Raw genomic sequence first — 14,758 nt, 5'->3', positions numbered from 1 at the left:
AATGTTCTCCAAGTCCCGAACTACTAGAATGATTGTCAAAAAGTAGCCAAGGTTAAACAGCAGTATGCAGAGGTACCAAAAAAAAAAAAAAAAAAAAGACACACGTAGCTGAAGAATGAAGGAAGGTTGAACAACAGGGCTCCAAAATTACAAGGCAAAGAACAATTCCTGATTTGGAATAAGAGCAAAAAAGTCTGGCAGTAAAGATGAACTCAAAGGAAGCTGTTCAGGAGGACAGCAGGGAGAAACTAAGTTATACACAGCCCCAAGGATGCCAATCTCCACTCAAAAAGCCAAAGGCAAAATAATTTCCAAGGCCAATCCTGTTAGCTAGGAATTGAGCCCCAGTTTCTCTCAGATGAGCCTGGGTAAATAGCTGCTACAGGAAAGTCCTCAGTCAGAACGACTGTGACAACCACATGCCATAAAAGAACAGTCAAAGAACGCCTGCCTTAGGAGGATAAAGAAGGATGCTTCCAAATTTTATGAACCAGCATAGAACTGACATTAAATTCACAAACTATGAGACCATCAAAGAACAATGTGCTAAAACTTACCACGATTACACACACACACACATATACACACAGAGATTGTAGGGTAATTATTATTGTGAAACTATTAAAATTTATTACATTATTTTCACTTTTGATACGAAAATATCATATAGGCTGAGGGTACGGCTAAGCAGCCAAATGCTTGTCTAGCATGTGCAAGATCCTGGGTTCAAATCTCAACTAAGTGAAAAAAAAAATCAAACCTTAAATTCAATTTTCATTCCTAATTTTTAGGAAGTCAACAAAATAGAATCAATAGCCTATTTTTCAACCTAAAGACTGCATTGTGATTAGTGAAATAATACTAAAAACAATTATTATGAATCACAATTATACAGAAGCTCATATGTGTAATTATTTAATGTATAAATTTAAGGAAACAAGAAGCAAATAAGATAAACAGGTAAATGGGAAGAAACTACATCTTCATCATTATTTGAAAGAAACAAGAAAATGAGATTAGACAACCCCCCCTCCCCCATATTAACTCAAAACCATAAGGAAAATCAAAAGAAAAAGAAAGTACCATGCCAATACATGGAACTGATACATATACACAGTCGAATACTTAGCAGAAGCAACAAATGATCAAGACACTATCAGGATGCCACTCACTCAAAGACGTGTTCAAGACTTACATGTACAAAACCATGAATGTCACAGAGGGAAAGTTAAGTGTAGTAGTGTTTTGGTGGTAAAGGAGCTATTGCTAAATAAATCTATGTATTCTGTGTAATTTCAATAAAATATTACCAGGACAGTTTTAGAAGACCTAAATGAACTGACTCTGAGGCTCACATCAAACAGTCAGCAGCAGCCAGAGACAGGATGAGGAAAGGAACAAGGAACTTGACTAGTTCTGTGAGAACTCAAGACCTTTAAAGCTTTAGTGCTCTAGCAACTGTAGTTAAATCACTGATACAGAACATAGAAACAGACCAAGATAGGTTTGGGGTTTTAGCAGCATATTTTATTTTTTTAAAGATTTATGTGCAAGAGTGTCTGTCTACATGTATCTATGTCTACCACATGCATGCCTGGTGCCTGCAGAGGCAGAAGAAGCCATTAGATACCCTAGAACTGAAGTTAGAAATAGTTGTGAGCTTCCATGTAGACAAATAATGCTTATTCTAAAGTTAACATTAATTTTCCTAGTACCCAGGAGGCAGAGGCAAGCAAGCGTTCCTCTTAGCCTTTTGTTTTAGCCACCTCTATTCCTTTTACCCTCCCCTGATCCCCAGAAACACTATCAGGAACCCCCAGGGGCCACACCAGCCTGAGACTCTGATTGATCAGTGTCTTCCTAAGCCATTATCAGAGGGGCTTTTTTTTTTTTTTTTTTTTTTGCAGCAGAAGGGAACTAACACAGGAACCCACAAATGCAGAGCGACATACTTTGGAACACACAGTTGTAAATGGGCTATCTTTGGGCTCATGGAAAGAGGTGGAAAGGTTGCAAAAGCCAGAGAGGATGATGACCCCAAAAGAATACCATCTTCCAGATACAAGACTAATGCACACAGAACAGAGCCTGTACAAGTTCAAACCAGACAAGGTCCCAGCACTGAGAGGGTGAAGTAGCTCCCACTCTTAACCAAGAAGCTGTCTGTGATTAATACTCAATGACAAAGGAAAATTTAGTTTTCTTTAATAGAATCTCACTAGGTATATTAACCACACATCAGGGTAGGATCCATGCCCTACATTTTTGTTGGACAAGACAAACAGAACTCAATGGTATTTTTGTAGAAAAAAGTCATTATGTAGATATTTATACAAACTTACCTTATTATTGCAAACATGGAATTGAAATTCTTGCATTCTCGGCAATGAAGGGCAATTTTAATAAAATGTTTAATAATCTTCATTCTTTTCAGCTGGTTTGACTCACTTAGAATCTCTGTGGCAACCCAGAATGTCTCTTGGTTTACAATATCCTCAAACTGTTTCAAGTGAGTATTTCCTGTTTTGGAATCTAATTTAAAAAGATCATCAATATATTCAGTAGGCTCAATGTTACGAAACAAATCAAAGTCCCTCATTGACAGCTGGGTGGCAACCTCGATGGTGCTGAGCTGCAGCATGGAGAGCTGGCTTTCTTTCAGTAGTTCCTGGGCATCTTCATCAGAACACAATGTTTCTGTCTCCATGTTATTTTTTAGGTAATACCTAAATGAGAAGAAAATTATAAATATGACCATAAATAGATTTCACTTATAAGAACAACTTTCCTACTTTTTGCTTCCCAAAAATACAACTTTATGATTAGCTTTTGCCACAAACATTAGAATATTCCCTTAGAGATGAAATGGGAAACTACGATGAAGGCCATCTTGAGTTCTTCTACTTCTGCTGTCTAACATCTATTACTGAAAAAAAATAAAAACGAGGATGAAAATTATCTTGAAGTCAGTCATTTTAAGAAACAACTCATTTGTGTTGTGCTGGGAAGAAAAGCTCTAGGGGGCAATGGTGGGCTCTTCTCACCACTGTTGATGCCTGGTCCTTAGGGGCAGTGTGATAGGAAAATAACAGAGAAAACTGGTGCTGGACAAGAAGGGTCACTGCTGTAGCTAACCTTATCAAATAGTTCCTAAGCTTTTGGGACTGGTTGGTGGGAGGAAAATTTAAGACCTTGGAAATGAGGGACACTGAAGTCCTAGAATATCCAAAGTGCAGCTCAATGGCCTACTTTAGTTGGAACTTTGAAGAGCAGAATACCAATAGAAACGTAGACTGCTAAGGCTTTGTTTGAGAATACTTTGCTTTCCTTAAATCAGTGGTTCTCAGCTTGTAGGTCATAGATGTCATCATAGATGACAGTGGGCAAATGGATTAGAGGTCACCGGTGTTATCTTCTGCCGAAGAACTTGTTTACCATTTTGTTCATGTCCTAAGACTGCTGGAGACCAAGTTTAAAAATAACTTAGGCAGAGGAAATTCAAGCCTAATAAAGTATCCAGGCCATGGACCTTTACTTTATAGTGACAATTAGGAGCAAAAGTAAGAATATAAATACATTAACTTATTTTCATCAGCCAGTCTGATGCTGGAACTAAGGAGGGCATACTTTAGGCTGGAGAGATGGCTCAGTGGTTAAGAGTATTGTCCATTTGTCCTGAGTTCAATTCTAAGCAACCACATGGTGGCTTACTGTCATCTATGATGGGATCTGATGCCCTCTTCTGATGCTGTCTGTCATGCAGGCATAGATGCAAATAAAGTGCTCATTTACATAAATAAGTATTTCTAAAAAAGGACCAGTACCATTTAAAGTAGTGGTTCTCAGCTTTCCTAATCTGTAACTCTTTTTTTTTTCCCCTGTAACTCTTTAATACAGTTCCTCATGTTGTGGTGACCCCCAACCATAAAGTTATTTTCAGTGCTACTTCATAACTGTAAACTTGCTGTTATGAATCACAGTGTAAATATCTGATATATGACCCCTGAGAAAGGATCATTTAACACCAAAAGGGTTATGACATAGGTTGAGAACTGCTGATTTAAAGGAAACAAAATATTCTGTATCAGGATGACTAGGAACTATCTTAAGAGCTTATCAGGACCTGGCCAGATCTTTCCTGTAGCAGTAAGAGTGTGAACTTGTAAACGAATTTAGAAGAAATTTCTGTCTGGACTCAGTGACACAGGCTAGGCTCAACCTTATAAAGATCTACCAATTTTAGTCTCCCGGTGCTGGGATTAACGATGTGCACCATCATGTCCACTGGCACAGGCCTAATTCCAGTTACTTGGGCGCCTAAGTCTATCAAGCTGTGCTTGGAGAACTTAGTGAGATCTTGTTTCAAAATAAGAAATTAAAACAGGGGTGTGGTGTGGCAGGGGGGAATAGGGGGCTGGATATAGTTCAGTGGTTGAGGCCTTACTATGTAAGAGGATCTAGGTTCAATTGACAGTACTTCAAAAATAAATAAAAATATGTAAGTAAAAAACTTCCTTTTGGAAAAAGAAAGAGCCACTTGGACCCCTCTTAGCATAGTGCCACTGAATACACTGTTTCCCAGGATTAACTTTATCATGTTCAACTACCTGGCCACCCATAAACCACTGCAACTAGAGCCCAAAGGGTCTTGCTGCTGCTTAGTCCGGCAGCCAACTGTGGCACTGGCTGTGATAATGTTTTTGAAGGCATGTGGACCGAAAGAGGTTTGGGTCATGGAGGATTCTACCAAGAGTTTTCAAAGAAAGGCTTGAGAAACCAGGCAATGTGTGGGAGGGTCAAGACTGCAGCAGTCAGCCTCTGGGCAGGTCAGTAAGTAAAGTGAAAGGTTAAGATGAAGATACAATGGAGATGCCATCAATGTGGAACGCCCTACAGGCGAAGGAAAGCCAAAAACAAGTTCAAGATAGTTGAAGAGGCAATAAAGGTGGATCTTCCCAAGCCAAAAGAATGATACCATGTGTGTGCCCTGGGCACAGGCACGGGTCTACAGGACTTAATGTTGCCTCAATAAATTTTGTCTTGTTTTGGTTTGACTGGTCTTTGCTATTCTCACGTTATTCCTACTCAGAATGGAAATTTACCTGCTGTCCCTTTCATCTCTTTTGTTTGTTTGTTTTAGTTTTTGAAGACAAGGTTTCTCTGTATAACAGCCCTGGATGCCTGGAACTCACATTGTAGACCAGGCTGGCCTCAAACTCACAGAGCTCTCCCTGCCTCCGCCTCCAGAGTGCTGGGAGTAAAGGCATCAGTGCCCAGCTGCTTTCAGCTTTTTTATTCTTCAATGACAAGCTAAGAGCTTGTCCTGAGTCTTAGAAGAGACTTTGGGTTTGGGCAAAAAAACTGTGAAACAAGTTGGAGGGATTAAGATTTTTAAGATTCTCAGATTGAAGTCGCATGACCAGGAGTGGGGGGTGTGATGTTATGGTCAAAATGTTTCACATGGCGGGGTTGGGGATTTGGCTCAGTGGTAGAGCGCTTACCTAGCAAGCACAAGGCCCTGGGTTCGGTCCCCAGCTCCGAAAAAAAAGAACCAAAAAAAAAATTTTTTTTTTTCATATGGGTTCAGATAGAAGGGAGTGCATACCTTGTATAGTAGGCTGTCTGGAGAAAGCAGGTCACTGGGGTCATGCTTCTGAAAGTATTATCTAGTCCTTAGTGTCATTCCCTCTCTCCTTCCTGACTGCCGCGAGAGGATCTACTTCTGCTCTGCTACATACTTCCTGCCATGATGGACTATGAACAAAATTAATCCTTCCTCCATCAAGTTGTTTCTACCAGGTGTTTTGTGACAGCAATAAAAACTTAGTACAGTATTTGACATATGGGTTCTATTATATAAATATTAGTTGACGGGGAATAAAATTTCTGACTGGCAAGAAAAAGCGGATACATCCAGACTTGTTTTCATCCCTATTCAGTAGATGCTATTGGACCCACTTTCCCTTCCCTCCCGTCTGACACTTTCAAGTGAGGCAAGGAAAAGTGGACCTGCAGGCAGAAGTTGTCTTTAGTGGTTTCTCCTATATTAAATAAACTTTGCATCTTAGCAAGTGGTATGGATCAATCCTTGTACAAAAGAGCTCCACTTCCTGCTCTCTTTAGAACAGAACCTCTGTGATACCTAGTAGGTGAGAGGCAGGCCTCGACTATTTACAGCTGGGCATTGATTATACAGGACTGCTTTCTTTCTCCTCTTTACGGTAATCTTTAAGGATCTCTCCAAGTTTCTATTTACATAATTGTAGAGACAAAAACTTGAGAAGAGAAATCCTACTTTAATGCGTTGAACTAAATAGCAAAGAAGCATTATGTTTCTTCCTAAAATGCCTGCTTTAACAGGGACTCTACAAATAGCACTCTGCATATGAGGAATATGCTCATTCACCTTCCATTGAGTTGAATTCTATCAGCTAATTTGGAGAACTGGTCCGGAAGTCTTCTCTGCTTTATAACACCCTCAGGAGTAACAGAAACTTCACAGAGAGAGTATGTGTCAGATGCACCAGTCAAACCAAATTCCTGTACAGCTTGGCAGACCACTTCTTTAGCTGTGGTATCTTTACTGATGATAATGTAGCAGCTTTGTTGATCTGCTTTGAAAACTCTTATAACTTGATCAGGAATATCTATATAAACACAAAGTTTAGCCTTAGTATTTCAAAAAGTAACATTTAAACACCCCAAAAAGCAACTTGGAGTACAAGGATCCCTCTACACATTGAAATATACATTTCTATTTCACACAGGATATGACAGAAATGTATCCATTTTCTTCAGATGAAAAATATTAATAGTAGAAGTTCACAAAGACAAAAATTGTGATAATACAATTTAAAGACAATTCATTTAACATATTATAAACATTTTGATGTTGTTATTCCTCGATAAAGCTATTTATATAATTTAAAATAAAAAATGTGTATGGGTGTTCTGCCTGCATGAATGCTGTGTTTCACATGAATGCTAAGTGCCTGCAGAAGCCAGAAGAGGATACCTGACCCACAGGGACTAGAGTTAGTGATGACTGTGAGCTATCATGTAGGATCTGGGATTGAAGCTGGGCCCTCTGGAAGAACAGCGGGGGGCTTCTAATCATTAATCCATTTCTCGGGCCCTCACGCTATTTAATTTGGACACGTAGGGATAGGAGTCCATAGGTATTGAGAGTGGGCATGTGCACACAAGTGCAGGTGCTACTGGAGCCCAGCAACACGGGATTACCATTTCCTATCATGACAAAGAATATGATACAAACTCCCCACAGTAGATAAAACTTTATTTTTTCAAGCTCTTCATTGACAACCCTTAAAAAGCCTTTGAAAAGGTAAGTGTATTTTCCAGGTCTTTAAAATAGTTTCCAATATTTCTCTAGAAGATATGTTTCACGATCCTAGAATGTGATGAGAGCAGGTTTGATCCTGTCTCTATTAAAATTGTTTATTACTTCATATTATTGTCTTGCGATCTTTTGAAAGGCAATCTTTTTCTTGTCTTTGATACCTTGGATTTTTGAGACAGGGTCTCTCTCTATGAAGTACTGGTAGTTCTAGATTTTACAAAGTAGACCAGGATGGCCTTAGACTCACAAAGATCCTTTTGCCTGTCCTTAAGTGTCAGATTTAAAGGCATGTGCTAATACTTTTTTGGCATTACCTGTGTTTCCTCCTACTGAGTCATAATGATACCAACATTATTCTACTTTAAAGTGGCAATCATTTTCCTAGCTTTTATTGTTCTTTTTAGCAGGGAGGCATTATTTGTGTTTGTGTGAGTTTGTATAAGTGTGTGTGTAGAGGCCAGTGGTTTAACATGAGGTATCTTCAATGGCTCTCCACCTATCTTTTGAGACATGGTCTTTCTCTGAACCTGGAGCCCCATGATTCCACTCAATTGAGTTGCCAGTGAGAACCCTTGCTCTCTACGTCTCCAGCCTTGAGATGGTGATTGCTGTTCAGTGTAGCAGCAACCCCCCCTTTTTTTTGTAAATATGAATGCTAGGTATTAAACTCTTGTGTAACAAATACTTCACCTACTAAGTCATCTTCTCTGCAGCCTATTTTCTCAGTTTTACATTAACTTTATTTTAAAGAGGAAAGTGTTTAAATGTCCATATGATTAAACAACTTTGTTCTGTGATTTTGCTAGTAGCAAATAAATTCATACTGTTCATATGATATGCACATGTAAACATTTCCTCCTTCTGTCTTATTTTCCTTCTTAAGAGAAGAGTTCACACCTCCAGGACAATTCTTACTGCAGGAAAGATGATAAAAATGAACACTGACACGACAGCATAAACAAATGCTAAGTTTCCACGAGAAAATAAGCTGTATTTACAAATAGGAATATTTATTGCTGACTTGTGATGAGGGCAGCAAATAAGTGTATACGTTTGCTCAGTACTGTCTTTCTTAGCACTACACACAGGAAAAAAAGGGGAAGATGAGAATAAAGAATGGGCACCACAGCAAACAGTTCTACAGAATAATAACCCCCATGCCCTCAGACCTTGAAAATGAGAACACAGAAAGACACCTGCTCCCAGGACTAAAAGATCCAATTGAATTTACATGAAAGCAAGTCTACTCCCTAGCTACTGGGCACTCTGGGTCACGTTTACGTGCTCAGTAGTCTCTGTTCTAGAAAGACACACCACGCTGTCTTTCTCTGACGTATGTAAAGACCTGAGACAACAATTCTTCTTGCTCCTATTTCTTGCCAATGAAGTTTCTAACTTGCAGGTAACCGCACCATTATTCCCTAAGCTTAAAAATGTTAGATCCTTCTACAATGCACCAAAATCAGGCATGCTTCTCTGCCTAGGACTAGAAATTACTGTAAGCAGGCAGAAGTCTGGTTGTCAGGAGAAGAAAAGTAAGTGAAGGGGTTTCACCACACACTTTTACTCTTTAAAAAAGAACCAAACAGTGCTTGTGTTTCTTGTATTGTCTCTGCACTTTTCATGGACTGGGCTCTAGAAGTAGATTTCTCTGTTAGAATTTTGGAGGCTAAGCCCCAGCAAGTGGTTCTGGCTGCCCCTGAGGATATGACGAAACATCTATGCCTTTATTAGCATCTTTAGGGGGATATATTCACAGACAGGGTAGGGATGTGCACAACTTCACTCTCTTTCTCTGCTCTTCTAATACCTGGGAAGAAACACAGAGTTGTGTATCTTGAACAGGCTAAAAAGCTGAACGTTCTAAAACCATTTGTTCCTCATATAAAAGACAAATTGTTGGACTGGAGAGATGGCTCAGTGGTTAAGAGCACTGACTGCTCTTCCAGAGGTTCTGAGTTCAATTCCCAGCAACCACATGGTGGCTCACAACCATCTACAATGGGGATCTGATTCCCTTTTCTGGTGTGTCTGAAGACAGCAACCGTGTACTCACATACATGAAGTAAATAAATAAAATCTTTAAAAAAAAAAAGCATTAAAAAAAAAAAGACAAATTGTTCCACAGGCACATAACACAAAGTCAAGGTTTTTTTTTTAAGGTGCTTCTAGAAGAAATCTGTAAATAGGATTACCCAAAGGCACCACCACAGAAACCCTGATCAATCTGCCAATGCAATGAAAACCGATCTGGAAAACAGTGAAATCAGAAGAAAACAATTCCTTCTCTTTGGCCATCAAGAGTACTTCAGACTCTACTTTAGAGCCACTATGTACATCACTTACAAACACAATGCCAGATGAAGATCAATATACACAGAGTATTTGGCTCATGACAGAGTCAAAAGAATCAAAAGGAAAAAAGTGTATAATCACCTTGAATTCTAAGTCATGAAGCAAAACTGCAAACACAAAGAAATTCCATTAAAAGAAAAGCAGTTTTGGTTTTTTGGATGGAGAGTTCTGGGCAAGAGTTCTGTCACTAAGCTATCACTGTAGTCCCAGAAAAACATGCTTCTAAAAGACCTTGAAAGTGCATAGTATTTACTAGCCCAGAGATTCGTGTGTGTGTGTGTGTGTGTGTGTGTGTGTGTGTGTGTGTTTGCATTTGTTTATTTTGTGTGACTGGTATGTGGGTGGAACATCATACACATGCCACAGTACTTATGTGGAAGTCAGAGGACAAAACGTTGAAGTTGGTCTTCTATCATGTGGATCCCAGGGACAGAATTTACGTGGACAGGCTTAGTAAGTCTTAGAGTATGTCCTTACCTGCTGAGCTATTTCATCAGCCCTTAGATTCCACCCATCCATCCACCCACCCATCCACCCATCCATCCACCCACCCACCCACCCATCCATCCATCCACCCACCCATCCATCCATCCATCCACCCACCCACCCACCCACCCACCCATCCATCCATCCATCCATCCATCCACCCACCCATCCATCCACCCATCCATCCATCCACCCATCCATCCATCCATCCATCCACCCATCCACCCATCTATCTGGGCAGGGTGTCTGTCTGTCTGTCTGTCTGTCTGTCTGTCTGTCTGTCTATCTATCTATCTATCTATCTATCTATCTAGCCAGGGTTTCTGTGTAGCCCTGGCTGTCCTCAAACTCACAGAGATCCACCTGCTTCTGTCTCTTAAGTGCTGGGCTTAAAAACCTGTATCATCATGTCTGGCTCCAGATTTTATTTTTAAGAAATCAAATTAGACAAATGAAGCAACCACAAACTCCAAATATCTGGACTTTTAAGTTAGAAATACATCTCTGGAGTATATTATTATTATTATTATTATTATTATTATTATTATTTACAAGATCTCTTTGTGTAACCTTGGTTGTTCTAGAGCTCTGTCTAGGACTTGTCTGTCTGTAGACCAGGCTAACCTCAAGCTCACAGAGATTTGCCTGCCTCTGCCTTCTACGTGTTCTGATTAAAGGCCTGTGCCACCATGCCTGACTATTTTTCTACACTCTTTATGTTTTTTTGAGGCAGGGTTTTTCTATGCAATATACCTGGCTGTTGTGGAACTCACTTTGTCGTCCAGGATGGCCTCAAACTCACAGATAGGATTAAAGTCACCACTACCTGCCCTTAATTTACTCTTAAAGATTTATTTATTTATTCCTTTGTGTGTGTGCTTGATTGGCTGAATGTATGAGCACCACATGTGAGCAGTGCCAATAGATCTCATGGAACTGCTGAGCATTGCTCCAGCCCCTAGAGTGCTAACTTTGATTCAGTATGTGTTCAAAAACAACAACAACAACAACAACAACAACAACAACAACAAAACAAAAAAACAAAAACAAAAAAACTTTAAAGGAGCTGGGTCTGGTGGTGCATGCCTTTAATCCTAGTGCTTGGAAGGCAGAGGTAGGCAGTTCTGACTGAGGGTAGCCTAGTCTACATCAAGTTCCAGGACAGCCTGGGATATAGAGAGACCCTATATCAAAACAAAACCTTTAAAGATGTACTGACCATGAGATTACACCACTAAAAATAAGATAATTTTTCATGTTTTTAGAAAGATTTTTAAGAAAATAAAGTTTACTTTGTCTTTTGCCTCAAGTTTTACTTTGCTGAACTGATACTTTTTTTTTTTCTTTTTTTCGGAGCTAAGGACTGAACCCAGGGCCTCAAGCGCTCTACCACTGAGCTAAATCCCCAACCCTGCTGAACTGATACTTATGAAGCACTTGCGTACCCAGTGTTCCAGCTGATGAAAACACATTAGGAAGGACAGGCTTGACCTGAGGCATTAACTAATTCCAGAGAATGAGAAGTGGTTCCAGGAAAGACAGTAATGGAAGAGTAGGGCCACCAATGAAGTGATCAGGGTGTGTGCACATATACATACATGCCTCCAAGGTGACAGGGGACTAGAAAAGATCAAGAATTGACATACTTGTCCTATTTATGTCAAGCGAGTATTTAACTCATTTTTTAGGCATTAAACAGTGTTGACCAAGTTCAAAATGTGTTAACATACAAATATAAAACACGGGAATCTATGAAGACAAAGATTTAGCAAAACACAAATTTCCACGATTGGGGACTAGTTAAAGAATTTTACCATATCTTTAAACAATGTTGGTAGAACATCACATCCAGATACATAAATATCTAAAGTACTTTGTTAAATAAAATGGTGAGGGAAGTGTAACACCTCATTTGAATCAATGGGATTGGAACACACATTTTACATCAATGAAATCTGTGAGAAGATCTAAATAAATTATTCATTGCAAAACCTGAGGGATAGAGACATTTCTATTAACCATTGTCTATAAAGTTTTACTTTAAAAAAAGCATGATTATCTATAACTAAAATATCACTAAAGACTTGGAATGCAGACAGAATTAAGTCTGCTGTATCAAATAAATTAAGACAGGGTTTCTGCTACAAAATGAAAAAGCAAAGCGCTCTGTGTGTAAACTCGGTGGGGTGTGTGCAGTCAGAACCCAACTTCGTTTAGCCACACTGAATTTTTTCTTTCTTCTTTCTTTCTTTTTCTGGGATGGGTTTCATGTAGCCCAGGGTGGCCTCAAACATGCCATGTAGTCAAGGATGATCTTGAACTTCAGATCCACCAAGAACTGCTGGCATTACAAGCCTGTGCCACCATGAAAGCTATGGAAGCTTCAGGTCTTTTATATGCTAAGCAAGCACTCTAACAATCCAGACACATTCCTAGTTTCATACTCTGAATTCTTTAAGCTTCAAGTTATGCTAGACTATAAAAAAATATTTCCAGAAGCATTCCATGACACATGTTCTCTCTCTCTCTCACACACACACACACACACACACACACACACACACACACACACACACACTCTACAATGTAAGAAAAGTAAAATTTCAAAAAACTTTTCACAAGTTGTAAAGTGGCATGTATATTCTGACTCTGTATGAAAACAAAAACATATGGAGTCAAGAAACACAACTAAAAGGCTCGCACCAGTGAGCACTACCTCACGAGTGGAATTCTGCTCCCTATTTTATTGAGTTCTCTATCATATTATATTCTTTTTTTTTTTTTTTTTTTTGGTTCTTTTTTTCGGAGCTGGGGACCAAACCCAGGGCCTTGTGCTTCCTAGGTAAGCGCTCTACCACTGAGCTAAATCCCCAGCCCCTATTCTTTTTGAAAATAACAAACTACACACAAAAGACAAAATGATACCAAGATACTTACAGTAAAAACCAACAGCTGTAGGCAGCAAAAATAAAGCAAAATTATAAAAAGTCAGCAATCAAATCAAAGTATTCAATAATTCTACAGCTCTGCCTGCATTGAAACTTTGATCTGGTAAGAACTTTACATGCAGACTCAACACAGCTGAACTTGACTGACAAATACCAGTCATGCTGGCTAATGACAGAAGGTCACTGCAAGGGCTTATGCACAAAGCAAATTCTAGTACTACTGTTCAATGTTAAGAAGGTGAATTTGGAACTGGTAATAACTTTTCCCAAAAAAGCCTGATAACATTCGTGCATCTTTCCCAAGCTGTACATCTGGAGGTCTCTGATGGGGTGTCCAGCTTTATCACTAGGATGTGCACATGCTGCAGTCTCAGCCGCATGGGACTGTCTCCAGGTAGATTGACAATGCATCTCTGGGTCGTCTTGAGATATTCTCAAGGACAGAACTGTGAAGCCAATCTGAGAGCAATTTGAGAAGTAACTGTTCCTCAGGGCTGACTCAGTTCCATAGTACAACTGTCTAAATTTTAACCATTTCACCTCCCATCCCTCTTTTTTTTGTTACCCTTTATCTTCCTTTTACCACTTCTTTCTCTTCTTTCATTTAAGTCCTTTTTTATTCCTTCGGCACTATTTTCTAATTATTTACTCATTTACTTTTGTCTGTGTGCATGCATGGGAAAGGTCAGAAGATGGCAATTGGGAATCAGCTCGCTCCTACCAATGGGGTCCAAAGAGCACACTCGGACTGTCAGACTTGGTGGCAAGTGCTTTCTTTAACTTGGGTCTTCACCACCAGCATAAATATAAATGCTTAGGACGTCAATACAGCCAAAAAAACCAAAACAACAACAACAGCAGCAACAACAACAACAACACCCATAAAACTATATGCCTTTTCTAATAATTGCTTTAATAAAAACATGCATATTTAAGATTGTGAATCTTCTATGGAATGTAAGAAATATGCCACTGTAGACCACATACAGACAAAGAGAAACAGATTTTGATTGCACAACATGATGGACACGTGAAGACATGAAAACATGCTGCTTTCAGCAGAGGAATGGGCTGGAGCACTGGAAAGTAGCACTAAGGGTAAGAGACCGCTCACTGGTTACAAGGGGAGAATCTATAGGTGCCAAAGCACAGGCCGCTTTCAAGAAGCAGTGAAGCAACAGGTGGTCAGAACAGGCAGCGGGAGAGAAGTTCATCCCCGAAACACCTCAACCCTGTAGACATTTCTTCCGGGTCACAGAGAGGAGCCCAGCCTGCTGTTCTGCGTCTAGGACACCTTATATAATAAGCAAATAATTCATTTTAATGTACTCACAAGTAGTTTTGCATTCATTTATGATTTCTGTCTGATGACGAGACTTCACTAATACGGCAAGTGCTAGAAGTTAAGTGGAGTTATGACTCCCTGAAATGTTTGTTCTACAGTTGGCAGCCCTACGGAAGGCGCGATGTATAGCATCGGCCTGCTGAGCATCATGGCTCTAGCCTCAGTTGGGAATGGGAGAGAACAGTGTACACAACTACTTTCACTGGTCTGTGTTTTCGTTAAAGCTTGGAGTTTGTAGGTTGTTATTAAAAAAAAAAATCCCAA

At 39.6% G+C, this 14,758-nt stretch overlaps 1 protein-coding gene across 14 annotated transcripts in view; it reads right to left on the bottom strand.

Moving 5' to 3' along the window:
- Positions 1 to 14,758, bottom strand: part of Rapgef6 (Rap guanine nucleotide exchange factor 6) — a 168,375-nt gene that overhangs the window by 35,008 nt on the left and 118,609 nt on the right. For 9 of the 14 annotated variants that reach the window (XR_001840077.3, XM_017597259.3, XM_006246279.4 and 6 more), the window contains 3 exons: positions 13,139 to 13,153; positions 6,407 to 6,647; positions 2,343 to 2,726 (listed from right to left, as the gene is read on the bottom strand). Coding sequence is in view for 13 of the 14 variants with exons in the window: in XM_017597259.3 (XP_017452748.1) it covers positions 2,343 to 2,726; positions 6,407 to 6,647; positions 13,139 to 13,153 (640 nt within the window). In the remaining variant the exon portion in view is untranslated. The remainder of the gene's footprint in view (positions 1 to 2,342; positions 2,727 to 6,406; positions 6,648 to 13,138; positions 13,154 to 14,758) is intronic. The other 5 variants (XM_006246277.5, XM_006246280.4, XM_039085935.2 and 2 more) reach the window with 1 other exon arrangement.

Source organism: Rattus norvegicus, chromosome 10, assembly GCF_036323735.1.
Source record: "Rattus norvegicus strain BN/NHsdMcwi chromosome 10, GRCr8, whole genome shotgun sequence".
NCBI lineage: Eukaryota > Metazoa > Chordata > Mammalia > Rodentia > Muridae > Rattus > Rattus norvegicus.
Note: the sequence above shows the minus strand (reverse complement) of the source record. Positions and strands in the feature narration are given on the sequence as shown.